A 26,445-nucleotide genomic window follows, 5' to 3' on the forward strand; every position below is an offset into this window, starting at 1 on the left:
CTTGAGGGTAGCGCTCACCTGGTGGGAGACATCAGCTGAGTGCCTGCTGGGACTGCCCTCCTTAAGCCAAAGCACCCAGTGGTGATGTCAGAGTGAACCCGAGTCTTTGTTCTGGGGACATGTAGATACCAAGTCCCTAAGGATCCCCAGATGTCTCATCACACCTGGACTAGGAGTTAAAGAGTTAAATTTTGCTATTTTGCTCATTATGGGTTTTACAAAGGATTTTATTTATTTATTTATTTATTTATTTATTTGAGAGAGAGCACTCGAGCAATTGGGGAGAGGCAGAGGGAGAAGCAGACTCCCAGCTGAGCAGGGAGCCCAACTGGGGGCTCGATCCCAGGACCCTTGGGATCATGACCTGAGCTGAAGGCAGACGATTACCGGACTGAGCTACACAGGTGCCCCTTGCTCATTATGGATTTTTTTTGCATTGATTTTGATTTGTAAAAAATACAGCATTAAAATATCATTTATCTTGATTACCACATTTTAAAATTAAAAATTTTCACCCAAGCTGGTGCCTCACTTGCCTCATCCTAATCCTGGTCCTGGCTGGGGTGTTGAAGTGTGAGTTCCTGGAAGGTGTTAAGCCCAGGTTTGGAGAAGGTGTAAACACCACTCTGCCTTGGGGTGCGGTGTTGGACTTCATGGCTCCTTTATGGTTCAGTTTGGTTGCATTCTGAAAAACATTGCGCACTCTCCCTGGAACAGCCCCTGTTCCAAGTGCTGGGAATACAGATATACACAAACCTTGGTCCATTCTCCAAAGATGAGTATCGAGTGGGGTAGGGTGAGAAGCATGCCAGCACTATGTGGTGGGTGCGCTGTTGGAGGTAACCCAGAGTGATATGGGGAACAGAGAGACCCCAGACCCAGCTTGCAGGGGATGGGGGCTGGACTCCTGTGGGAGCCATTGGTATACTTGAAGGATGAGCTGACATTGACCAGGCTTCAGGAAGAGGGAACAGTATGATCATGGGTACAGAGGCAAGAACCTGTGGGGTTGAGCAGGAAATTATCAGTAGTTCCACGTTGCCGAAGCATATACTTTGGGCAGGGGTGTAGTAATGAACAATAAAGCTGGAGAGGTAAGTGGACAAGACCATGAGGATCTTTGGAAACCCTATTAAGGAGCTCTGATTTTATCCTACATGTAAGGGGGAGTTATTGAGGTCTTTGAAGCAGGTGGGGAACATGAGACTTACTAATGTGAAGATTAAAGCTTTGCCTTAAATAACCTACCTAAAAAAAAAATAGCATATAGGGTTGGTTCCCTTTTCTCCACTTTCTTGCCAACATTTGTTATCTCTGGTCTTTTTGATAAAAGCCGTTGTAAGTCTGAGGTGATCTCTCATTGTGTTTTGATTTGTATTTTCCTGATGATGAGAGATGTTGAACATCTTTTCATGTACGTATCGGCCATCTGTAGTTCTTCTTTGGACAAATGTCTATTCAGGTCTTTTGCCCATTTTAATATTGGATTATTTATTTTTCTGCTATTGAGTTGTATTAATTTTTAATATATATTTTGGATATCTGTCCTAATATATATTTGCTTTGTGAATATTTTCTCCCATGTTGCCTTTTCAATTTATCGATTGTTTCCTTTGCTGTGCAGAAGCTCTTTCTTTAGTTTAATGTAGTCCCAATTATTTATTTTAGGTTTTGTTCTGGTGTCTTACCCAGGAAATCATCACCAAAACCCTTGTCAGGGATTTTTTTTCCCCCCTGTGGTTTTTTTCCTAGGAGTTTTGTGGATTCAGGTCTTACATTTGAATCTTTGATCCATTTCAAGTTAATTTTCTTGAGTAGTGGAAGATAGGACTCCTAGGTATATATACAAAATAATTGAAATCAGAACCTTGGAGAGATATCTGTGCACCCATGTTCACTGCAGCCTGCTTAACAGTAGCCAAGACATGGAAGCAACCAAAGTGTCCATCAATAGATGAATGGATAAAGGTATTCATCTTGAGAGAAGGGACAAGGTTTTGTGTACATGTGTATTCCTAGCACCTGGAACAAAGATTGTTCTAGGGAAAGTGTGCAATACATGTTTTTCAGAATACAACCAAACTGAACCATAAAGGAGCCGTGAAGTCCAGTATACACACACACACACACACACACACACACACACACACTGGAGTATTATTCAGCCACGAGAAAGGAACTCCTGCCATTTGTAACAACATGGATGGACCTTGAGGGCCTCATGCTATGTGAGGTAAATCAAACAGAGGAAGACAAGTACTGGAGGATATCACTTTTGTGGAGTGTAAAAAAGCTGAGCTTGTAAAACAGAGTAGAATGGTGGTTACCAGGGGCCTGGGAGTGATGAGATTTGGACTACCTTTGGTTTCTCTTGAGAAAATAATTCATCCTTACTGCTCAGGGACATCTTTCCCTCAGAACATTTTCATGCATTTCTGTTTCTGCTCTCCGCCCTGTATTTCAAGTGAATCTAAGCCCGCTGGCCTAACTGACCACTGTGCCGGCGTGGCCCACAAACCCCCTTCTCACTTGCTGTGTCTGCATAAAGATCGATGCTTCTTTTTTTTTTTTTTAATTTAATTTTTTTCCTGTTTAAGAAACACATTCTTCTTTTTTTAAAATTTTAATGCCAGTGTAGTTCACACAGTGTTATATTAGTTTCAGGTGTGCACTGTAGGGATTCAACAATTCCATACGTTACTCAGTGCTCATCACAGTAAGTGTGCTCTTCATTCCCTTCACCTGTTTCCCCCATCCCTCCACCGTCCTCCCCTCAGGTCACCATCAGTTTGTTCTCTGTAGTCGAAAGTCTGTTTTTTGGTTGCTCTCCTTTTTCCCTTTGTTCGTTTGTTTCTTAAATTCCACATACGAGTGATGTTTGTTGTTTATTCTTTCACCCATCATGCTGATGTTACTACCAAATGGGTCCCCCAAAAGGGGTCCTGAAGGTTAGATACGGAGGCAGAGCCCCTGGGACCCTTGTCTCTGTACGTCCCCTCATGGCCACCATTTAGGGAACACAACCATTACTCACTGCCAGACGTCTTTCTCAACGGAAGGGAGCACAGCCCTGCCACGTCCACGGGCATCCCTGACCACACTGCCTCTCTCCTTGGCGTTCCTTCGTAAAGATGGCTGCCTGTGTTTTCATTGCAGAGGTCCTCTGACAAGGAGTCTATCCTGACCATCCTCCAGGTTCTCGGAGATCTGCTTTCTGTTGGTGAGTAGGAGGAGGTGGGGGCATGTGGCTGTGGTGTCTCCTGGAATCTGTGTGGCCTGGGGGTGGTGGTGGGGGTGCTTCAGTTCTAGTTTTCTGTCAGAGACAGAATCACCAGTCCATCACTTTCACTGAGGTTCATAAGACCCCAGAGTAAAGTGGGCCAGTTGTATCTCGGGCTTAGGTTTCTTTAGTCTTGTCACCCACCGTACGGTGACCCGAACTTAGGAGGAAATTCGGCTCTGGGTGGTTATTCTATGGTATCTCATCTGTGGTTAACCCAAGGTCCTCCAGGGGTCTGTGGCTGTCCCCGGAGAGAGCTCGTGACTCTACCTCTCCCCTTCCTCTACTCCCCTCCGTTGCCCATTTAGAGAGCCAGTATTGGCAACTTCCTAACATATGTCAAGTGCAGATGGGAATATGAGGCAGGAGCTCGACTTAGCAGTGTGGTAAGTTATTAAGTTTTCAGAGAAAAGATGACAGAGTTCACTACACTGGAATCAACTAGTGAACTGGGGCATGCCTCTGCTAGCTCACCTCAGTGTGCGGGTCCCGGAAAATAGACCTTCTTGGACATTTCAGCATTCACTCAGTTTTCATTTCTACGTATGCCAGCCATTTTGTGTTAGGAAGAAATATTACCACCAAACAGAATACCAAATACCAGAGTGAATGTCACTCCTAAGCCAAGGCGCCTCCCGTTCCAGTTCCAGGAGGGAGGGTCCCGTCCTAGTAAGGTTTCCCCGTAGACTGTGCCACCCTCCGATGGCAGGGTGACTTCCCTGCAGCCTTCTGAGTGCGGTACCCCATGTAGGCGAAGCCTCTTGTCTTGTGGGGTGGTGCCTCCTTCACTTTGTCCAGAGGTGCCTGGAACCCTTGGACTGAAACCTTGGAGTTGTCCTTCTGATATAGGTGCTGATTATTGCTCCCTTAGTAGAGGATGCTGCTTTCCATTAGGATGAAACACCAGAGGGTCGTCTTTGCTGATAATGTCCCACCCTGTCGGCCACCTCGTTAGATCCATCATGCACAGTGCATGGACAATCACTGGGGTCCCCTTCCAAGTTGAAATGTAATCACTGCTTTTAAGCTTGTCCCGGGGCAAAGTGGGGGAGGACCCTGTTCACAACTGTTCTTAGGTAGAAAGACCGGTACACCTGATCCTAGCTCCAGGCCCTTTTCAAAACTCCTGATGTGGATGTTTGGATGTCTGTTTCTTAAAGAAGCACTCTAGCTATTTCCATATATTCCTCTTGTCGGTTACTGGAAGCCAGCACCATAAGACTGTTAAATAATCAATCAAATTATTCCAGATAAACTATCCTCCCCATCTCGGTTACAGAGGAATCAAATCTATACCAGAGGGATACTGATATTCCCTCTTCTATTAAGGATAGGATTCTTGGTAAGGCTGTATGTGTGTTTATGTACACACACAAGTACACATATGTACACTGAGACTCAACAGGTTCTCAGGAAAGTGGTTTATTACAGCTCCTGCGGGTGAACATACCTTGGTTCTTAAATATTCCATTATTTCTCCATTTCTTACCCCCACCCCAATCCCTAACCTAAAAGCACAGCTTTACACATGTTCCTTCAGAAACCACACAATTTTGGTTTCTGGGGCAAATGAACCGATCCTTGCTCTGTCTCTGTCTGTGGGGTCTGCTTTCTGTGCCAAGGAAATGAGGGTGATTATATGAGGCCTCACGCTCCTCTGTTTTCTCCCTCAGGCACAGACCGAAGGATTCGCTACATGATCAGTAAGGGGGGCAGCGAGGCCCTTCTGCAGACCCTGGTGGACACAGCCAGGACAGCTTCTCCGGACTATGACGTCCTCCTGCCCCTCCTCCGACTGCTGGCCAAAGTCGGCCTACGAGGTACCCACACCCCCCGGATCTAAAGATGGCTGAAAAGGCACTTGTGGGGTTGTTATCATGAGAGCAACTTGGGAAACTCTTGTGGGGAAGGGCAGGGAGGTCCTAGACACTTTGGTGGTGATGCTAGGACCAGCCCCACAGGAAAGTTCATTTTGTTGTCCTGGATGTCAGCAAATCGAAGGTGCCGTACCAGGGCCGGGCCCCGCGCAGGCGTGAGCTCCCTGGGGCATGGAGCAGATGGGGGACAGAGGGGAGGCACTCCCAGGCAGTTTTCAATCACTTTCACAAGCAACAGAACACTTCTAGGAGCAGAATCTTACACGGAAGCTCATTATGTAAGTGCGTGCGTTTCGTGGGGCTCTATAATGAATTACCACACACTGGATGGCTCCAGACAGCAGAAGTGTCTTCCCTCACCGTTCTGGAGGCCAGAAAGTCTGAAACGAGGGTGTTGGCAGGGTTGGCTCCTTCTGGAGGCTCTGAGGGAGAATCTGGTCCATGCCCCTCTGCTAACTTCTGTGTTTCCAGCCATCCTTGGCGTTTCTTGGCTTGTACACACGTCCCTCCCATTTCTATTTGTGTCTTCACGTGCTGTCCTGCTCTGGGTCCTTCTGTGGGTCCTCTCCTTCTTACAAGGACATTGGTCACTGGATTTAGGGCCCACGCAAATCTGTGTGACCTCATCTTAGCTAATTAAACCTGGAAAGACCCGATTTCCGAATAAGATGACATTCTGAGGTTCCAGGTGGACATGAATTTTGGGGGCGAATTTTCAGCCTATTACTATAAGCCACATGGAGGCGAAGCTTCCTTAGTAGAAGGGAAGGTGGGGAGCTAGAACTGTTTCTACTTATGCTCCACACCCATTTCTCTCTTTTTGCTCAGAGAAGACCCTGAAGCACCTCCCTGAAACCTTAGAACTTCTTGGGGCAAAGTTTTAAAAGCCTGCACACTCAAGATGCATGCAAACCTTGCAAACTAGTCATAACCGTCAAGCTCCAATTGTGTGAAGTCTTATATAAGTCATAGTGGAGGAGTTCAGGTGCAGCAGAAGGTGGACCTGTGTTGTCCAGTGCAGGCAGCGGTGGCCACAAGGGAGCATGGGCTCAGGTCATGCACTCTGACCTTGCATTGTCTGGATCTCTGTTCTGAGTCCATTCAACACTCACAGGTCATGACAAAGACCCAGGCATCAGCCAGTACCTGCATGAGCGTGTTCTCAACAAAACCAACACAGCCCATTCATTGAATATTCAACCAGGAATTTACTACATGTCTCCTGGGGCTGGGCACTGTGCTAGGTGTTGGGAACGCTGGTGACCAAGGCAGATAAGGAGCCCACTCTCATGGAACTTAACTCAAGTGGGGAAGGGCAGAAAGTGAATAATTCACTAGGTGATAGCAGAGTACGATAATCAGCTAGTAGCTGTGAGGGGAAAAAAAGGGTGATGTTCGCCCAAGATGGTGTGGTCAGGGAGAGGTGACATGTGAGCCCACACTTGAAGAGTGAGAAGAAGTCAGCAAAGCAAAGAGTGGCCACATGAACTTTAGAAAAAGATTGGAGAGACGTCATCTCTACCTTGGTTGTAAATAGTATAAACTAGGAAGTCAAATCTGAGTTTCTTGCCTGGTCCCGACACAAATTAGCTGTGCGCCCTTGGGCAAGTTATTTACCCTTTCTGAGCCATTGATCCCTCATCTACAAAATGGAGGTATCAGTCCTTAATTCTAGGGTTGCTGTAAGGATTAAGTGAGGTTGTGTGTCACCTGCTTAGCATGTGGGGCCTGACAAACTAGAGTCATGTAGGTTTCATAGAAGAGAGAGAAAGAGAGAGAGGCACAGACAGACTGACTCAGGATGTACCAGGGCCCTGATTCCCAAGCTCTGGACCTGGATGTTGCAACTGGCATTATTATATCACTGCAGCTTCTGCCATCGCCAGATTGTAGCCTTCACCACTGCCATGCAGGCTGCCAGGGGCTGACCTAAAAAGGATGGAAATGAGGTTGGCAGCTCAGGAATGGAGCCCAATAGATGCCTCTGTTCCGGTGAAGGTATCTGGTCATATGAGTTTGGTCGCCATCTCTTTGCTGGTGTCCTTTGGTCCCGAGGTGGATATTGGTAAACTAGGTTTAGGATGTTGTCACTGTTTTACTCATTTCCACCTGAGATGAGTCACAGTGATTCAGGAAAATTACAGATATAATTTTGCTCTTAAATATGTTTGAGTGCATTTCTTTGAAAAGAGACATTTCCCTATATAACCCCAATACCACGATTACGAATCTAACAAAATTAACAATGCATGTATAATTTATACTCATTTTAGTTTCTCCAGATGTTTCCTAATGGGGCAATTACAGATGTGTTCAAAGAAGGATCCAATCAGAGTGTCTGGGTGGCCCAGTTAGTTAAGTGTCTGCCTTCTACTCGGGTCATGATCCTGGAGTCCTGGGTTGAGCCACGCATCAGGCTCCCTGCTTAGCAGGGAGACTGCCTCTCCCTCTGCCTCTCACCCTGCTTGTGCTCTTTGTCTTAAATAAATAAATAAAATCTTTTTTTTTTTAAAAGAAGGATTCAGTCAAGTTCCACACATTGTGTTTGAATGTTATGTACCTTAAATATCCTATATTCCAGAACTATCTTAAAGGAAGAAATTTATACCCTACTAAATTGTAGTTCATGTTTGAGGACAGCCAGAAATCTGCTTACATACAGGGTGTGTGAGTCATACAGCCCACAAAGCCTCATGTAAATATTACTTGAGGAATGAATGAATCCTGTGTATACCCTGCCTTAGCTCTTCTGAGCCATCTGGTTCCAATGGGGATGTACTTAGTAGCATTTTCCGCTAGATCCGAAAAGTCGCATTGGCTATGATCATTCTCTTGCCTCTCCCTTCTTTGCCTTCCTGTGCCTCGTGCATTGTACAGCCTTCAGAATTAATGTGAAACACAACTAAGATGGATTGATTTGTGTTCCTAGATAAAAAGTTTGGACAGAAGGCACTGGAATTGGAAGCCCTCGATGTGACATTGATTTTGGCCAGGAAAAACCTGTCCCACAGCCAGAACCTCCTTCACTGTCTCTGGGCTCTGCGTGTGTTCGCCTCTAGTGGTAAGTGACTCAAATCGTGGCTCTCTGGGGTGGCTTCCAGACCTCGGCCGGGACGCCTAGAAACCATTTAAGGGGTAGGGTTGGAAGGAGGGTCTGGGTGGAGGATATATGTTGTCCCAACAAGATAAATAAGTCACGAGGAGCCTCACGTTCTAGAGGCTGTGGAGGTGCAGAGTTCTTTCTTTGTCTCTTCCTCATCCAGGTGGAACTCTTGAGCTCATTCCTGAAGTTAGATGTCAGAATGGGAGCCACGCAGTATAGTATTCTAAGCCTCTCTATTAGTGCTACAGGGGAAAAAGATCTATGGCAGGAGAGAGCATAGGGCTTTATTCAGGCCTTATCATATTCGAGGCATAGGGCAATGTCAGGAAGGACCCTCACATTACAGATCTGCTTACTTTGTCCCTGAAGTTACGTCTTGATCACAGCATCCTTTACGGAAGCATCTTTACCTCGTTTTATCTACGTGCTTTTCAACGTAGTCTTCAGGCAACTGGATGCATCATAGCACATTGGTTCATACGTACTTGCTGTCTCCTGGTTTGGATTATTTCAGATTATCCTAACAATCCTGTATCTAGATCTACCATTGTATAGCGAAGAAGAGGAAAATGCATCTTAGAAGAGAGAAGTAATTGCTTGAGTTTATGCAGACATGTTTGGGGGCTGCGTTTCTAACTCCAAAACTTGTGTTTACTCTCCATATGGGGACACTTGCTATGAACAGATTAGATTCTGTACCTCCCATCTCATGTAGAATGAGCACAGACTTTATTTCTCTTTTCTGAGCCCCTCTCCTGCACAATGAAAGTGATGTAATGCTTTAGAGGAAAGAACATGGCTTAGAACCAGGAAGACCTGGGTTTGACTTTGATATCATTCCTTGGAGTCCTATGGCATGGACAGATAACCTGTGGAGTTTCTTCCTTTGTAAAATTAGAGTGATAATAGGAGCTCTTAGACTTGGGAGATGGGATATGTGAGATGATGTTCACAGGTATGTCACATAGTAGTTACTCAATTAGTTTCCCTTCCTTGCTCTACTCTTTTCCCTTAGTCCTTTGAAATAATAGGAAAAGCACACCTAAGGGGAATAAGGAGGTGACTTTTCCTTCTATCTATCCTCAGAACAACTAAGATGGGGGCGCCTGGGTGGCACAGCGGTTAAAGCGTCTGCCTTCGACTCAGGGCGTGATCCTGGTGTTCTGGGATTGAGCCCCACATCAGGCTCCTCTGCTATGAGCCTGTTTCTTCCTCTCCCACTCCCCCTGCTTGTGTTCCCTCTCTCGCTGGCTGTCTCTCTCTCTGTCAAATAAATAAATAAAATCTTTAAAAAAAAAAAAAAAAAGAACAACTAAGATGGTTAGTGGGGTCCTATTTCATTGATTAATTCCATTAATAGCCATGAAAGACCCATAAAGATAAAGTATTTTTAGGAAAAGACAAGAGAGGTCCTTGACTCCATGTTCACAGAGAGAACTTCCTCCCACACTCATATATGTTGACCAGAAAATCAGAGAATGGCAGAGGCTGAAAAGATCTGTACAAACCCATCTTTCATTCAGGAAAATCCAGGTGGGGAGCTGTGGCTTTGTGTAGAGGACAGCTGTCACTAATGAGCAGCTGGAGGGTGTGCCACCCCCACTTGGAGCTTGCCAGCAGCAGAAGATTCGAAGTATCTCATTTTAGTTTCCTAAAGAATAATTAGGCCGAATAACTTAACTTTCTTGTTACCTATACCAGTTATAGAGATCTTGAAGAATTCCTTTTATCAAGGAGCTCTAAAAACTGTTGGAAGTTGCCTGCAGGTGTGAGGAGGTGGCCATTTGTCTCATATTCTAGGACGACATTTATTGTACCGATGAATTGTTCCGTAAGGTTATTTTAAAACTTGTACCATCACTCTCTATACATTGACTTCACTGATGAGAAGCAGGAAGAGTTCACGAAGTCCATGGATTGATTGCTGTCTCTTTGGTGAATTGTTAACCACTGTTGAATGTTCCAGAAAGCTTTCTGAGCAGCTCCTATCTGCGGAAGGAGTTGGCTGGAGCCATAATGGCGCTGCCACAGCCAATGAACCCTTCAGCAGCTCTCTACGGCTGATGGGGATGTTGATGGAGGTGCCAGAGGTCTGACCTTGGGCAGGCAGCCAGCAAGGAGAACTTGGTGTGGGAGGGGAGGGGGTTCTTATTGTTCCCATCTTTCAATTCCAAGTCTAAAGTCTTCCATGTTTAGAATCTGTGCTCCTAAAACTATTTCGTCCCTAACACTACTTAATACTAGAATTTTGCTGAATGATTTGCCATGAGATTGCTCTAGCATGTTTTGCCAGTTTAGAAATAAAGGACTGAATTAGTAGCCACGAGAGTGGAAGATTGATGGGCAGGACTAGGATGCCAAATCTCTGAATTTTGATCCAGGCAGTTACTGCCTGTACCAGCCTCAGGAGGAACATATGCATAGAAGATGTTCCAGGAACATGCAGTCGCTGTAATCACTAAGACATCAGCCTCAGTCTCTCTCTGGTGGACTGTACTGGGGTGAACTATATTAGAGCCCCCAGATTTCCATTTAACCTTCTTTCCCGAAGCTTGGAGCCAGCCAGGATAAGCCTCCCTTGTTTCTCTCTCTGTTTCTCCGTGACCCCCTTGCTCCCACTCATATTTCCCGGAACAAGCCTGGCCCAAGGCACAGGGCATTCTAAGGCCTTGGTTTCAGCCCCACATTATGGTGGAGGAAAGAGACAGGAGAGTCATACCATGGAAAATCCCTTCTTTCCTTCTTTCACTGTATCTTCTGCCTCTGCCAAATTGATTCCGTTTTGTCTCTTGGAGGCTCCCCTTATTTTTTGACACGACCAGAGCTTTTCCTAAAGTGAGCTGAGTGGAGTGAGGAACTGGGGATGCTGCAGAGAGGCCAGGGCATCATTGGAGATGAGCGTGGCATCCAGAGGTTTTGGGTCCAAAATACGTATCTGAAGCCCCTGGGTTGACCAGATACCCTTGTCAGTTATTTTCTGTCATTCAGATCTATGGGTCTTTTTTTTTTTTTTAATAACTGTCTAGTTATGCAAAAAGACAAAAATTTCCCAGGCTAGTGACCTCTGAGGAGGAAGAATTGATTCTTCCCTTGATGGGCTAGTAGACGGGGGCACAGGTAAGTCTGAGACTCAGTCATGGGAGATCCAACTACAAAAGCTGTCGGGGAACTTGGAACCAGGGTGCAAAAGAAAGGGGGCTGCCTTCTTTATTAGTTTGCCCCTAAAGGTTTTAAAGGAGTCAGTCCAAGTTGGATTGATCCTTAACCCATCCTCCATGACTTTTCTTCATTGTTAAGTCTCCCAATGGCAGAAATGTGTCTAAGGAACTATTTCGTAAGATACTGGCAGTGCATGTGTGTGCCTGAGTGTAATGTGTGCGTGTGTGTATGTATCACGGGGGAAGTTGATGGTGGGCAAAAGCAATTGAATTGAATCCCAGAGATCTACTTTCAGAAAAATCTTCTGCTTGCCATTTGCTTTGACTATTCTGAGTAAGAATACAATGAAGTACATAGGGCCATCAGGAATGAAAAATATAGTTTCATGGCTCGGGCCCCCTTTGAGAAGACAGTATGGAAAGATAATGTATGCTTTACAGATGTTCTTTGCTTCCAAGCCAAGGATGCAAAGACTCTAAAGTTCCTCTGCTTTTCAGTGGCCTTTGGCAAGGAAGGTGAGGAGCTCCCCTATCTTTTAGGCCTCTTCTGTACTACTGAAAATAATTCTTGGTTCAGATGGTTCAATAACTACTGTGATTTGGTCTTTCTCAGTGACCACGGGAGCCATGCTGGGAATTAATGGAGCAATGGAACTGCTTTTCAAGGTCATCACCCCTTATACCCAGAACCGCACCCGAATAATCAGGTAGGGGCACTTTTGTAGTGCTCTTTCCCTCTTTGTAATAGGTGCAGAGATGGAGAAGGCCTCATGTGTATTCTCATGGTGTTCTAGTTGAGCGATGATTACCCCCTTGCAGATATGGTGCAATCACTATCCTGTTTCAGTGGGCATCCCTCCCCACCCATGCATCGTTTCCTCTGATCCTCACGATGACCCTGAAGTGGTATATTATTATCCTCATTTTCAGATGAGGAAACCATGGGGAGAGAGCCTTATCCAAAGGTCATAATACTAAGAAATGGCAGAGCTGGGGTTTGAACCCAGATCTCTCTGACTCAAAAGCCCATGTCTTTTGCCTGGAGACTTCAGGTATCCCTTTTACTCATAGTGACGCTACATAGTTTGCATAGCCCTGAAAAAAGACAGTCTTGAAATTGCAGGCAGAGGTGACGCTCCTCGGGGCATCTCGAGAGTCCACCAGTTAAATTTCTGATATGAGATCCGGGTCTTAGCGTAGTCCATCATGGTTGTGTGCTGGTTTCGATATGTACTTTTATGATTGGAAAATGAAACTCGGCCCACTCTCTCTGGCCCTGCTTGCCGGAGTGGCGTGAATCACAAACTTAAAAAGGGAGAGATGGTTAGACACGAGGAGATATTCGGAGCCATTAAGATCCATCATTTATGAGAGTGACTCAGCAAGGACCTTGAAAGAATATTAGAAAGAATTCAGCCAATTTCTGAGATCTATGGGGTCATTTGGCGAAGTAGCATTTCCATGCCCAGCCATGAGATTTTTCTGCGTCTCGGCATCCATCTTGGGCTCTGGTTCCACCTCACTATTTTTCTCTTGGGTCACTACCGTAATGCCATTATCATCCATCCTCACCTGTGGCTCTCCACGCCAGTGTCTCCCAGAAGGAAATACATTCTGTTTCAGTTAAAAAAAAAAAAAAAGTCCTCATCAAATACACACTGAGAAGTATGGGATTAGACCAAGTTATGCAGATTCCTTTACGGTGAGTCTTTTCCGAGCCTTTGTGAAGCTGGAGCGCATCCAGAATATCCAGGATGGGTCCATAGTACACCCTGTCCTAAACCTGGTTTGGCCAGGAAATGGGTCTTGTTTGAAGGCCCCCTTTTTGGGGGAGTCGGTGTTCTGTGTACCTCACTTTAGAAACCTCTGGAGGTCCCTTAAAAAGTTAAAAATAGAGCTACCCTGTGATCCAGCAATTGCATTACTGGGTATTTACCCCAAAGATACAGACATAGTGAAGAGAAGGGCCATATGCACCCCAATGTTCATAGCAGCATTGTCCACAATAGCCAAATTGTGGAAGGAGCCGAGATGCCCTTCAAAAGACGAATGGATAAAAAAGATGTGGTCCATATATACAATAGAATATTACTCAGCCATCAGAAAGAACAATTTCACAACATTTGCAGCAACATGGACGGGACTGGAGGAGATTATGCTAAGTGAAATAAGTCAGGCAGAGAAAGACAATTATCATATGGTTTCACTCATTTATGGAACAGAAGAAATATCAGGGAAATTGGTAGAAGGAAGGGAAGAATGAAGAGGGGGTAAACAGAAGGGGGAATGGACCATGAGAGACTGTGGACTCTGGGAAACAAACTGAGGGCTTCAGAGGGGAGGGTGTGGGGGACTGGGCTAGCCCAGTGATGGGTATTAAGGAGGGCACGTATTGCATGGAGCACTGGGTGTGATACGCAAACAATGAATCATGGAACACTACATCAAAAACTAAGGATGTACTGTACGGTGACTAACATAACATAATAAAAAATTATTAAAAAAAAAAAAAGAAACCTCTGGAGAGCAAGTGTTCTGCCAAGTGGAAGTTCAGTTCGACCAAGGGATCCTCAGCAGGGAATGCAGAACTTCAGAGTCACCAGCCCAGTGACCAAAAAAGGTGAGCTTTCCTGATTTTTCTGTAACTGTACATTAATTCCTCTAAAACTTCCACATGTCCATTTGGATATGTGTGGTTTAGGTACGCGTGGTGTGTCTCGTCCTGTGCGGGCCTTTGCTGCTGACATCCGCAGTCTCAACATGTCCTTTGGGCACCGGTCCATGGACTTTTATCTTGTTCCTCTATCGACAAGATTGCCTCTAATCTGGCAGTGTTTCCATTCATCTGTTTGGCAGCTCAGGGGTATCTGGTCGTCTCCCTGTGACACTGTGTGAAAATCGGTGTGAAGTCTGCCAGGTCCATCCACATAGGAGTCTCACCCAGTTATCTCTTCTTGCCATGTGGGTGCCTTCTCTTGGATGCCTTCCCAGCCAGCCTTGGCACTGGACTCCTCCCTTCTGGGGCACTGATAGCTTTCATTGTCTTCCTTGTGGAGGCCGAGCTAGCACAGAGTAAGCAACGACGCCCAGAAGTCCCCTTCTCAGACACTCATGTCAGGTTACTATGTCTCTTGCTCTTCTGCTACAAAATGAGTTGAATTCAGGCACAGATCTGATCAAGGTACCATGGGGAAAACCAGGGATTCGTAGGGGTGGATGTTTGAAATGACAAAAGGAAGCTTTCAGGGACCTCAGGCTGATTTCTGCATTTCTGGTCTGTTCCGTAAAATGTGGACAAGATGATTTCCCCTTCTTGAGCCCAGTGCCCGTCAAAACCAGTTCTCCATAGAGAAGAAGTTTCTTTACCAACCACTACCATGTGGCTATCATGGCCATGGCCTTCATGCTGTGCCCTGCCTTGTCCTGAGCTCTTAGCAGGTGTTATCCCACCAGACTCTTTCCTCTTCTCTGCGAGGCAGGTGCTATTACTGTCCCCAGTTTTACGGGGGAAAAAAATGGAAGCTGAAAGAAGTTAAGTGATTTGCTGGGATTTAAGTGGAAGAGCTGGGATTTAAATCCCGATACATGAGCTTTAGCTTTTAAAGCACCACTGGAGCGTCTTACATGGTTTCTTTCCAGCATTTTATTTCTAAACCACCATATGTAAGACGATCATAAACACTTAAAAGTTTGTTTAAATTTTTGTTGCCGTCTAAATGGCTTACTCGTGGAACAATTTGCTTAATGATAGGGGAGTCTTTCTCTTCAATAGAATGGCTATTTCCTCTCAAAGGCTAAATAAATGTCTGTTCCCTCCGCGTTTGGATTCTTTCCCACGGCTGCCTTGTTTTCTACCTTATCCCCAACTGCCCTGCCCCCCCATAGCCAGGTAAGGATGAAGGCACTGAAATCTGAAGACCAGTATTTTAGCCCTGTTTCTAGTGGATTCTGTGGCGACTCATTTAACCTTTCTTCACCGAGCTTTCACATTCCTTGAATTGTGCATGTCAAGTCCTACCTCCTGGGCTTGTGGTGGGTGTTAAGAAATAGTGTGTAAAAATCTCGTGAGCTTTGATGTGCCATAATACTGTTATTAATACAAATACCACTGGATACTTGGCTGGCTGCTTCAGATCAGACAGCAGAGCCAGAGGAGAGCATGCAGATGGGAGATTTCTGCCACTACTTGCCTTCTGTGAACTCCATTCCCCCCAAATAATAGCTGAGATGTCCCCAGGAGTTCTGTTCAACTCCACTTGGATGCCAGAATCTCTGGGTTTGAAGGGGTCTTCCAGGAAGGGGATGAAGTACCACATCAGAGGATGTGAGTAGCCCCACTGAGTGTCATCCCCCAAACGCTAGCAAGCTATGGGCGAGTTGATCTCAGATGCCCTTGTGGGAGCGGATGCCCAGTGCTGTCACTTGGACCCCTCCCTTCCCTGCCCGACTTCCCCAGCACAAACCTAAAATTAGTGGTGCAGCTGTCCTCCAGTGAAGTCCTGTCTCCATATAGTACTCAGGGGGAGATTTATGACAGAAGCACTAAGTACACACCTAGAGAGAAGGGGCATGCAGAGCAGTGCTCCCAACCCTCTGTGGCCCTGTGCCCGTTCTCACTCCCAGGGGACGTGGCTATTCCTGGCCTGGCCTTCCTCACTTCCCAAATACCCACCACGCTGGCATAGTTGCCCTGCCATGTATTTGTTTTGGCTTATACCTGTTCCCTCATGACCATCACCCCAGCCGGAGCAGTGTTTGCTCCTACAGCTCCCTACCTGGTCTTCCCAGACTTCAAAGCAATGATGCACCTGTCCCCATCTCCATTCCATCCTTTGGTTCGTCCTCTCATCTCTCTTCCCAGCCTACTCTCCCCACATGTGGCATGCACTGTCCTGCCCCAGCTCTCCCCTCAGTACTTCCCCTGCCCTGCAATGGCATTGCTGCCTTATTGAATGGTAGAGATTCTCCCCATTCTCCAGGCCCCACCTGCTCCAGCTCACCAGACAGGAGGAATCTTCTCCCTCAATGCTTCTCTAGCATTTTGTTCATATTTTCATAACATAGACCAGATTGAACTCTGTACTATGTTGGCCTGAGGGTCTTCTCTTCTCTCTCAGTTCTAAACTTCCTAAAGGTAGAAATCAAATTATATTTATCTTGCTGTTCTCCACAGGGCCAATCCAAGTGCCCAGACTATGGGAGGCTCTTAATTCAATTAAAAAAAATGTCTCCAATTAAAAAAATGTTTTGTGAATAACCTATCTAATGATGAATAAAAGGCAACATTTAGTGAGTGTACATTATAGTAGAATTTCATCTTTATGAACCCATTCTTCCTTGATCCCAAGCGGGCTCCACATGCATGGTTCCTTCATGCGTAAACATGCCTGGGACATGATGCTGCAGGCCTCCAAGAACGCCGTCATGGGAGGGACTAGGGTGCCTTCTGGGAAATAACTCATTCCAGGAGAGTGAGAAGCAGAGTCCATCCGCTTGAAAGAGAACACAGTATCACTCACTACAGGGAAGGAAGAACTTGTGAGCCTTCTCTCCCTTCCTTACCGTTGTCTGGGGAACGGACCAAGCCTGGTAGGAGGGAAAGATCTGAGTTTGAGGGGATGCCAAGGGACGGCATTCACATTAAAACTTCGCTTAGTTTTTGAGATAGGCTTCCAGGATTTGGTTTGACGATTGATTCAGCTGGGGCTTTAGAATTTATGGGGGAGTTTTTTATAGCAATAGGGAGGGAGAAATGACACCGGGCCAGCGTGAGCTGGCTCTTGCTGACTTGTTCTACTGTGGACAAGTTCGTTTATCTGCACCAAAGCTGTCTTTGTGCTGTCCAGATTCACTAAGTAGGAAAATTTATTGAGGTGAAGAAGGATTGCTTGTCTGTGACTGAATCATCTTGTGACCTTAGAGAAGCTTGTGTTTGTTCCAGAAGCAGACACCTCCTGCTAGGAGCCGTGCCTCCTTTGCTCCTTCATTTCCAGAATGGATTTGAGGTTTTTGGTAATAATAATGGCCATTTTCACTGCTCATCCACTTGACCATTTCCAAAGCACAGCCACATCCCCTCTGAGCTTATTGGATTGTCACACCGTTATATTTAACCCAAGTTTTGAAGCTGCTGTCATCAGTATACCTACCACCCAGGTCTTCACACTCTACTGGCTTGTCTTCCCACAAAAACATGAGCATCGATCAGAAATGGGTTGAGTCTTCCAGCAGAGAAGCTGGTTCTTAAACTTCATTGTATTCTCTGACCATTGTGTCCCACTTTGGAAAAGAGGACTCAGGACTGTCCACAGGCTGAGTGGGTTCCTTCATCCCTCACCTTCAGTTTCTCTGGAGCTTTCCAAAGAACACAGGAGGTCAAGAAGTGTGTCATTTGGGACCATGGTAATCTCACTCACACAGAGGACAGCATCTCCAATATTCCCACCCGCTCAGTGTCCTCTGATTTTCAGCAGGGTTCTCATGCTGTGATTTATACTCTTTAGGTTCACGGGTTCCTGGGGGCCTGGGTTGCTATGGGGCTAAGGGGTTCGGAGGCAGACAACTTGGTGACAGAAGGAGACGGATGTGTCAGTCTTCAGCAAGCCTCATAGGCAAATTCTTTTGCTTACCCTCCTGTTGTAGCTCCCTGGGCTCAAAATACTTTTAGGCGATCTTCTCCCATCAAGGGCCTGATCTCAAGGCATCTCTGGCATTTGAGCTTTGCCCGAGTGCAGGATTACTGGGCATTGCTTCATTGGCAGTCCTTTATGGTGATTTCATCTTCAATTTATGAGCTATAAAAAATGTCCTGTTCCTCTTTTTCCTCCCCTGCAAATCACTGTGTTTTCCCAGAGCCAGGCCTTCTGGGCTTTCTCCAACCATCACACCATTCCACTTTATCTGACAGATGAGTGGGGACTCAACCAAAGCTAATGGGTTCCCTGAGATTTTGAGCGATTGGGTGACTCAGCTACTTTGTCACCAAGACAAAGAAGCAGATTTTCCTGATTCTCAAAATAGCTTCTGAATTTCTCCCTGGGTGTTCATTCCCTACCTTCCCATTAATGGCTGTGTGACTTTGCTGCTCTCCACTCAATATAACTAGGCTCCGTGGTCTCCAGGGCACGGGCTCACATTAGGGGTTCAGAAGCTGTGTGCTCCAGAGCACTTGGCCTCAAATACCTTGGAACAGGAACAAAAAAATTCCACCCCAGCCTCAGCAGTGCTGATATTGGGAGTGTGCAGCATGGTCTCAACTTACTGACAGAGTGATTAGTGCATTTGCCACCTGACTCCAAGGCTGTGGCTGACGGTGGAATGAATAGTTTCCTACATGTATTAAGCCTTGGCAACTAGGTTGGTTGGTTTAAAGCCCTTTCAGCTTCTTGGGAAGCCAGCGATCTCTCCCTGATTAGAGAGATATTCATAGATATTCAAGTCATAGGATCTAAAGTTGGAAGGTCTTTAAGGATCTGCTGGTCCAACTATTTCATTTTAAGATGAGGTCACTGAAACCCAAAGGGGTCAAACTAAGCCTTCCATCCTACTTTCAGGACACTCTTCATTTCTCTAAGATGCTCTGCTGCACAATGCAAATTAAACATGCCTTGAAGTAGGACTTTTAACATTTATTCCACAATATTCTATGCTCTGTGTTGGTGGTAGGCATGGGGGTTTGAAAACAACAGAAGGGGGACCCTGTTCTCAAGTTGTTGATGGTATAGCAACAATAAACATTCAGTGTCATAGCAATTTTCTGACCCAATGTTGGGCTTGTGAAATGGGTCAGCTTCCTGTTGTGTGGAAATGTTCTCATAACATCTTTATCCAGAAGTGCCCTTAGAGTTAAGCCCTATGCCTCAGGAGGCCCTGCACGTTGGAGAGCCTTCTTTGAAATGTAGAAAGTAATCCCCTGGTGCCTGAGATGGGCTTGGGTTGGCAGTGGCATCCAGGCAGGGCTCTTACTTTCTGCTCTCTGCTCTTTGACCCCCTGCCACCTGGGTGAGGTGGACCAGATACCCTTGAGGAGGAGGAGGAGCTCTGGAACACATGCATATGGGGTTGCCCTGAGATTCCATGGCCGGTCCTTGATTGAAGTAGGATGGCTTAGCAAGCAGATTACCCCTGCTGTCTGGCATGGTATTTCCCCCTTAGCATAACGTGAGATGGGGCAGACAGAAAGTTATTGCCGTGCTGATTTGGGCTGCATCAAATTGTGTAGAAAGAGGCTCAGGAAAAAACAAAACACAACAAAACAAAAAACCTTCTTGAACCCTGCATATCCTGGGATGATGCCACATGTGCCACTTCATCCTGGTGAAGTTCTCTGTAGAAACTCAATTTCCATCTTTATCTGCTGAATCCTGTACTGTCCGTACCTCTCCATCGATTTGCCCCTGTTATTCCCCTGGAGACTGGAGGCAGGCTGTTAGGAACTTTTGCTTTCCATAGAAGTTAATCTTCTAGCCCAGCCTGACTCAGCAAGGAGCTTTTGCAAGGAAGTTTGTATCTTCCTGTAAATCATACCCTCCCCACAACACTGCCACTGCCTACAAGTATGTGGGAGAGGAGATTTGAAGAATGGGAGGGAGGTATGAAAAGACCCTATCGATAGAGACTCTTATGACCTTCACCCTTCACTTCGAGGAAAGTGATATTTCTAATAGGCCATTACCAAATTCTTCAGGGATTGATTCCACACTCAGACATCACAAACGATAAAGCACATGGAGGGGGAGGAAACACACTCTACTTTTCCTGTGGGGCTGTGAGTGGGTGCCGTGCCTGGAGATGTGCTTACTTAGCAGTGACAAGCCAACTCAATTAGCTGGAAAGGAAAGGATCAAAAGGAAACCATTATGCAGATGTATAGTCATCTAAAGCTAGCTGCTTTTAAGAATTTAGGCAAGGTTGCAGGATGGGAACAGATTGGAGGCTTTCTAAGTTCATCTGTGGTGCTATTTTAATATTAGAGCTCATGTGATCATTCATTACATTTAGCAGAGCCAATGAGAAAAATGGCTAGAAAACAATAGACTACCATTTAAAAGAAGTGAATTATTATAAGCTAGGTTTGAATTTCTTTCAGGTGGTACATAGTAGGTATTTAATAAATGCCAGCTGAATGAATGAATGAACAGTGTTATTTTAGTTTGTCTGAGTTGCCCTCTTTTAATCGTTTATTCATTCAGCAAGTGTTTTGGGGCATTTGTTATTGGCAGAGATGTGTGAGCTTTGAGATTAAAATAAATAGTCCTTGCCCTCAAGGAGCTCACAGATAATGTGCACACATCGGCATGTAAACCAATAAATACTATAATAGGGCATTTGAAGAAGGAAGATTTTAGTCTACCCAGGAACTGGCAAGGAGGAATTCACTGAGAAGGCAGCTTTTGCTTTCAAATAGGGAAGGAATTTCCAAGATGTTAAGATTATAAAAGGGGAACCTTCCAGATAGGGACAGAAGCAAGTGCAAAGAAAAAAAAGGAAAAATAAAAAAGGGAGAGAGAGAAGAGAAAAAACCCTATGAAGAAAATGGTGGGTTCATATAAGGCCTGGAATATTTTGCAAGAAAGTCAGGTCAAGGACCTCACTCAAATTGATTTGGAACACTCTAATATCTTACTAGACAATAAAAGAATGGGTATATATAATTCACAAAGAGGAAATAAAAAAACTGATAAACTCATAAAAATATTCAACTTGCCAATAATCAGAAAATACAATTTAGATCAAGACACCAATTTCACAAAACAGAGTAGCAAACATTTTGAGAAATGATAGTGGTGAGGATTCAATAAGATGGGCACTCATATACGTTGCTAGGAATGCAGGTTGAGAAAACCTTCATGAGAACGATGGGATGATGTATGTATATATTTTTTTAAAGTTTCTGTTCCTTAACTCAATTTTTTCACTTCTTGAAATCTATCCAAAAGAATCATTGAAAAAGGTAGATGATAACTTGTGCACAAAAATATCAATCATAGTATTTATAATTGGAAATATCATAACCAGAAAAAGTCTGATAACAGGAGATGATGTATAGTAAAAGTGATATAGTTATACATCATAATATTATGTATTATGGCAACACACAAAAATAGATTAGGAATGATGTATGCTGGTGGTAATAGCTTATGATAAAATATTGACTAGAAAAAGTAAGGTTCAAAATTCAGTATGATCCCAATTATACACACAACTTCTGCTTTAGGCAAATATGAAAGAACTGGGGACAGATTTATCTTCCTACCTGAAAAAAACCAAACCACAGATAAAATATATAAAACAATGTTTTTAAAGATACTAGACATCAGGCAATGGAGGACAGTGATCCCTGAAAGATGAACCCTTGAATTACCTTAGTTAATGACTTAGAGAGTTTCCAGGTTGCAGTACAGAGAAGGGGACCCAAGATACAGCCTAGCAGATTTCCTGGCATTGATGGGACAGAGTTGAGGAGAGGGCTGGGAGTCTGGAGACATCAAGGTGCCCAGAATTTATGGGACAGGGTGCTGGAAGGAAGAGAGCTGCAGAGAGAGGGAGAGAGAAAGAGAGGGAACTCTGAAGAACTTCAGAGGTTCTCCTTTAAGAATTCATCTGGATATTGATCAGTGCATACTTGTGAGGAAACTACCCAAAGCTGGGGAAAGACCACCTAAAAGGAATGGAGGGAACAATGCCTGGTGCTCACATAGGGCTAGATATAATGCTTGGTTCTACAAAGCAGACTGGAAAAAACCTCATGATTTGTGGGGTATTAGGTAGAATATGCAGAAAAGTCTTGCCTCGGTAGTGGGGAGTAATTACCTCTAAACTGAATGTTGCTCTGGTCCTGACTATTACATATTAAAAGCAAGACCTGAAGAAATAAAACTGTTTCTAAGAAACTTAACTGCGTCTCAGGATAAAGCTTCAGAATATTTATAGGAACACAAAAATATTCAGCATGTAACAAAGTAAAAGTCACAATGTCTAGAACCCAATAAAAATTATCAGACATTAAAAAATTATTCGAACTATATAATATATATTAAAATGCAGAAGATAATTTAAAAAGATACAGATTGAAGTAGAGATGAAAGCTACAGTGTGCAAGAGGTAAATACACTGGATTGAGTTAAGTCTAATTAGATCTGGGAAAAGAAGAGATGAGTGAACTTGGAGACATAACAACAGCAAGTATCCAAAATGAAACACAGAGAAAAAAAAATTAAAAAAAATTACAAGAAGAGAGCACCAGTGAATCATGGGACAACTTCAAGCAGCCTAATACATGTATAAAAGGAGTCTCTGGAGAGGAGAGTAAGGTTGGGACAGAAAAAAATATTTGAAGAAATAATGGCTTAAATTTCCTAAATATGATGAAAACTATAAAGTTGGAATCCAAGAAGCTCAATACACCGCAAGCACAAGAAACATGAAGACTAAGACAAATCATAATCAAATTGCTCAAAGCTAATGATAAAAAAATCTTAAAAGCAGCTGGAGAAAAAAGAGACACATTATGCACATAGGAACAAAGAATCAACAGATTTTTCTTTGGAAACAATACAAGTGAAAAATAGTGGAGCTTCATCTTTAAAGTATGGAATTGTATATGCCATTAAAATATCTTTCAAAATGCAGGTGGAATAAAAACTTTTCGAACATACAGAGGCTAAAAGAATTCATTGGTAGTTGACAGGAAATCTCCCCATTACAGGAAATGTGAAAAGAAAACCTCATGGAGAAAGAAAATGGTACTGGGTGAAAAGATATATTTACTCAAAAGACTGAAACACTGGGAATAGTAACCATGTGAGTAAATATATTTGATTTTTAGCTTATTATTTTAATCTCTTTTAAAAATATGGAAGGGGTGCCTGTGGCTCAGTCAGTTAAATGACCAACTCTTGGTTTCAGTTTGGGTCATGATCTCAGGGTCATGGGATCAAGCCCCATGTCAGGCTCCACACTCAGCATGAAGTCTGCTTGAGATTCTCTCTCTTCCTCTCCCTCTGCCCTTCCCCCCACTTGCACTCACATGCACGCACTCTCTCTCTCTCTGAAATACATACATAAATACATAAATAAATATATAAATAAATAAAATCATAAAAAAAGAAAGTGTTTCAGTAAAAATAATCACAATGTAGTCTGGAGTTTATATTCCATGTGAAGTTAAAATGTGCAACTACAAGAGCACAAAGGTCAGGATGAGAGAAGTGCAAGTATTTTATTGCAGTGGTCTTATATGTAAACTGGTACAGTAACACTTAAAGGTAGACTGTGATCTGTTAAAAATGTATGCTAAAGCAAACACTAAAATAATAAAACAAAGTTATAGCTAAGACAATAATGATGATAATATGGAATAAAAATACTCAATCCAAAAGAAGGTGGATGAAGAAGAAAAGATTATCAAGGAGCAAGTGTTACATACAGACAATGAATAGGAAGATGGTAGATTTATATTTAACCACATCAATAAAGTGTAAATGGTCTAAATATCCCAGTTGAAGAATAAAGGCAATCATATTCGTAAGTAAGCAAGACTCAACTATATGCTGAATATAAGAAACATACTTTACCATATGCACCCCAATGGTCATAGCAGCATTGTCCACAATAGCCAAATTGTGGAAGGAGCCGAGATGCCCTTCAACAGATGACTGGATTAAGAACTTGTGGTCCATATATACAATGGAATATTACTCAGCCATCAAAAAGAACGATTTCACAACATTTGCAGCAACATGGACAGGACTGGAAGAGATAATGCTAAGTGAAATAAGTCAAGCAGAGAAAGACAATTATCATATGGTTTCACTCATTTGTGGAACATAAGAAGTAGTAAGATCGGTAGGAGAAGAAAGGGAAGAGGGAAGGGGGGGTAAAAAGAAGGGGGAATGAACCATGAGAGACTATGGAGTCTGGGAAACAAACTGAGGGCTTCAGAGGGGAGGGGGTGGGGGAATGGGATAGGCCGGTGATGGGTATTAAGGAGGGCACATATTGCATGGAGCACTGGGTGTTATACGCAAGTAATGAATCATGGAACTTTACATCAAAAACTAAGGATGTACTGTACGGTGACTAACATAACATAATAAAATATTATTAAAAAAAGAAATACACTTTAATAAAGACACAATAAAGTTTAAATTAAAGGGATGGCAAAGATATACCAAGTTAATACTAATCAAAATAAAGCTAAAGTACTTTTACTAATAATCAGATAAAGTAGATTTCAGAGCAAAGAATATTACCAGAGATAATACAATGATAATGGAAAAGGATCAATTTATCAAGAGGACTTGAAAACCTTAAGTTATTTATACACCTAATGACAGCACTTCAAAATAAAGGGGGTAAACACTGATATAACTGAGGGGAGAAATAGACACATCCATAATTACAGTTGGAGAGTTTAATAACTCTCCCAATAATTGACAGAATGAGGAGAGGGAAAATCAGTAAGGATATGGAAAATTGGAATAACACTATCAACCAATGTAACATAATTGATATTCACGGAATACCTACCAACAGCAGAATATAGGTTCTTTTCAAGTGCCTGTGGACCTTTTACAAAGACAGACAATATTAGGGGCCATAATACCAGTCACAATAAGTTTCTAAAAATTCAGGTGATACAAAATATAAAGTATGTTCCTGATCATGATGCTGTTAAATTAGAAATCAATAAGAGAAGGGTCTCTTGAGGAGCCCCAAATGTTGGAAAAATTAAATGACATATTTCTAAAGAAACCAATGAGTTAAGAAATCACAAGAGAAAATAGAAAATATTTTGAACTGAATGAAAATAAAATGCAGCATATTAAAATCTCTGGGATTCCACATTCTTGGTGGAAATTTATATAATCACAGGTACATATTAGAAAAGAAGAAAGGCCAGCTAATTAATGGCCTCAGATTCCACCTTTAGAAATCTTTAGAAAAAGGTCAGTATTAGAAGTAAGTAGAGAGAAGGAAGGAAATAAGGATAAGAATAGAAATCCGTGAAATGGTAAAAATGATAGGGAAAAATTAATCGAAAGCTGATTCTTTGAGATCAATAAAATTGCTAAAAATCCCTATTCCAACTGATCCAGGAAAAAGTGAGAGAAGACACAAATTATCAGGCATGAGAGATGAGATTGCCACAAGTTATATGGTTATGAAAAGAATAATAAGGGAATATTACAAAAAACTTTTGGCCAATAAATTTGACAACTTACATGAAATGGAAGAATTCCTTGACACACTACCGAAGCTCTTAAGAAGAAACAGATGACCCAAATAGCCCTATATTTACTAAAAGAATTGAATGCATAGTTAAAATCATCCCCACAAAGAAAATCCCAGGTTCAGATGGCTTCATTGGTGAAGCCTACCAAACATTTAAAGAATAAATGTAAGCACTTGCATATAAACTGTTCAAGAAAATTAAAGAAGAGGGAATACTTCCCAACTTATTCTGTGAGGCCAGCATTGCCCTGATGCCAAAAGCAGGCCGAGACATTACCAGGAAGGAAAACTACCAGCCAGTATTTCTTATGCGTAGAGATGCAAATATCCTCAACCCAAGTTTACAAAATTGAGATCAACAGTGTATTAAAACATCAAGACCAATGAAGATTTCTCCCAGGAATGCAAGACTGATTTAACATGAAGAAATCATTACATATAATTTACTATATAAAAAACTAAAAAAGCAACAACATGTGATTATCTCGATAGACACAGAAAAAGCATTTGACAAAATTCAGTACCATTTCCTCATAAAAATTCAACAAATGAGAAGTAGAAAGGAATTTTCTCAATAAATCACACCTGGGAAAACCAGTAGATAACATTATACTTAATGGGCGAAAGACAGTACTTTCCTTCCAAGGTCAGAAGCAAGACTAGAATGTCCACTTTCTCCACTTCTATTCTACATTGTATTGGAGATTCTAGTTAGGGCAGTGAGACAAGAAAAAAAAAAAATAGTGACATCCAGATGTGTAAGGAGGAAGTGCAATTGTTTATTAGCAGATG

At 43.3% G+C, this 26,445-nt stretch overlaps 1 protein-coding gene across 3 annotated transcripts in view; it reads left to right on the plus strand.

Moving 5' to 3' along the window:
- The window catches only part of AGBL1 (AGBL carboxypeptidase 1), a 708,586-nt gene that overhangs the window by 58,883 nt on the left and 623,258 nt on the right, over positions 1-26,445 (plus strand). For all 3 annotated transcript variants that reach the window (XM_044388396.3, XM_044388398.3, XM_044388397.3), the window contains exons 2-5: positions 3,157-3,220; positions 4,954-5,100; positions 8,087-8,218; positions 12,032-12,125. In XM_044388396.3, the coding sequence (XP_044244331.1) occupies positions 3,157-3,220; positions 4,954-5,100; positions 8,087-8,218; positions 12,032-12,125 (437 nt within the window). The remainder of the gene's footprint in view (positions 1-3,156; positions 3,221-4,953; positions 5,101-8,086; positions 8,219-12,031; positions 12,126-26,445) is intronic.

The sequence above is a fragment of the Ursus arctos genome, unplaced genomic scaffold (genome assembly GCF_023065955.2).
Source record: "Ursus arctos isolate Adak ecotype North America unplaced genomic scaffold, UrsArc2.0 scaffold_28, whole genome shotgun sequence".
In the NCBI taxonomy this organism is placed as follows: Eukaryota; Metazoa; Chordata; class Mammalia; order Carnivora; family Ursidae; genus Ursus; species Ursus arctos.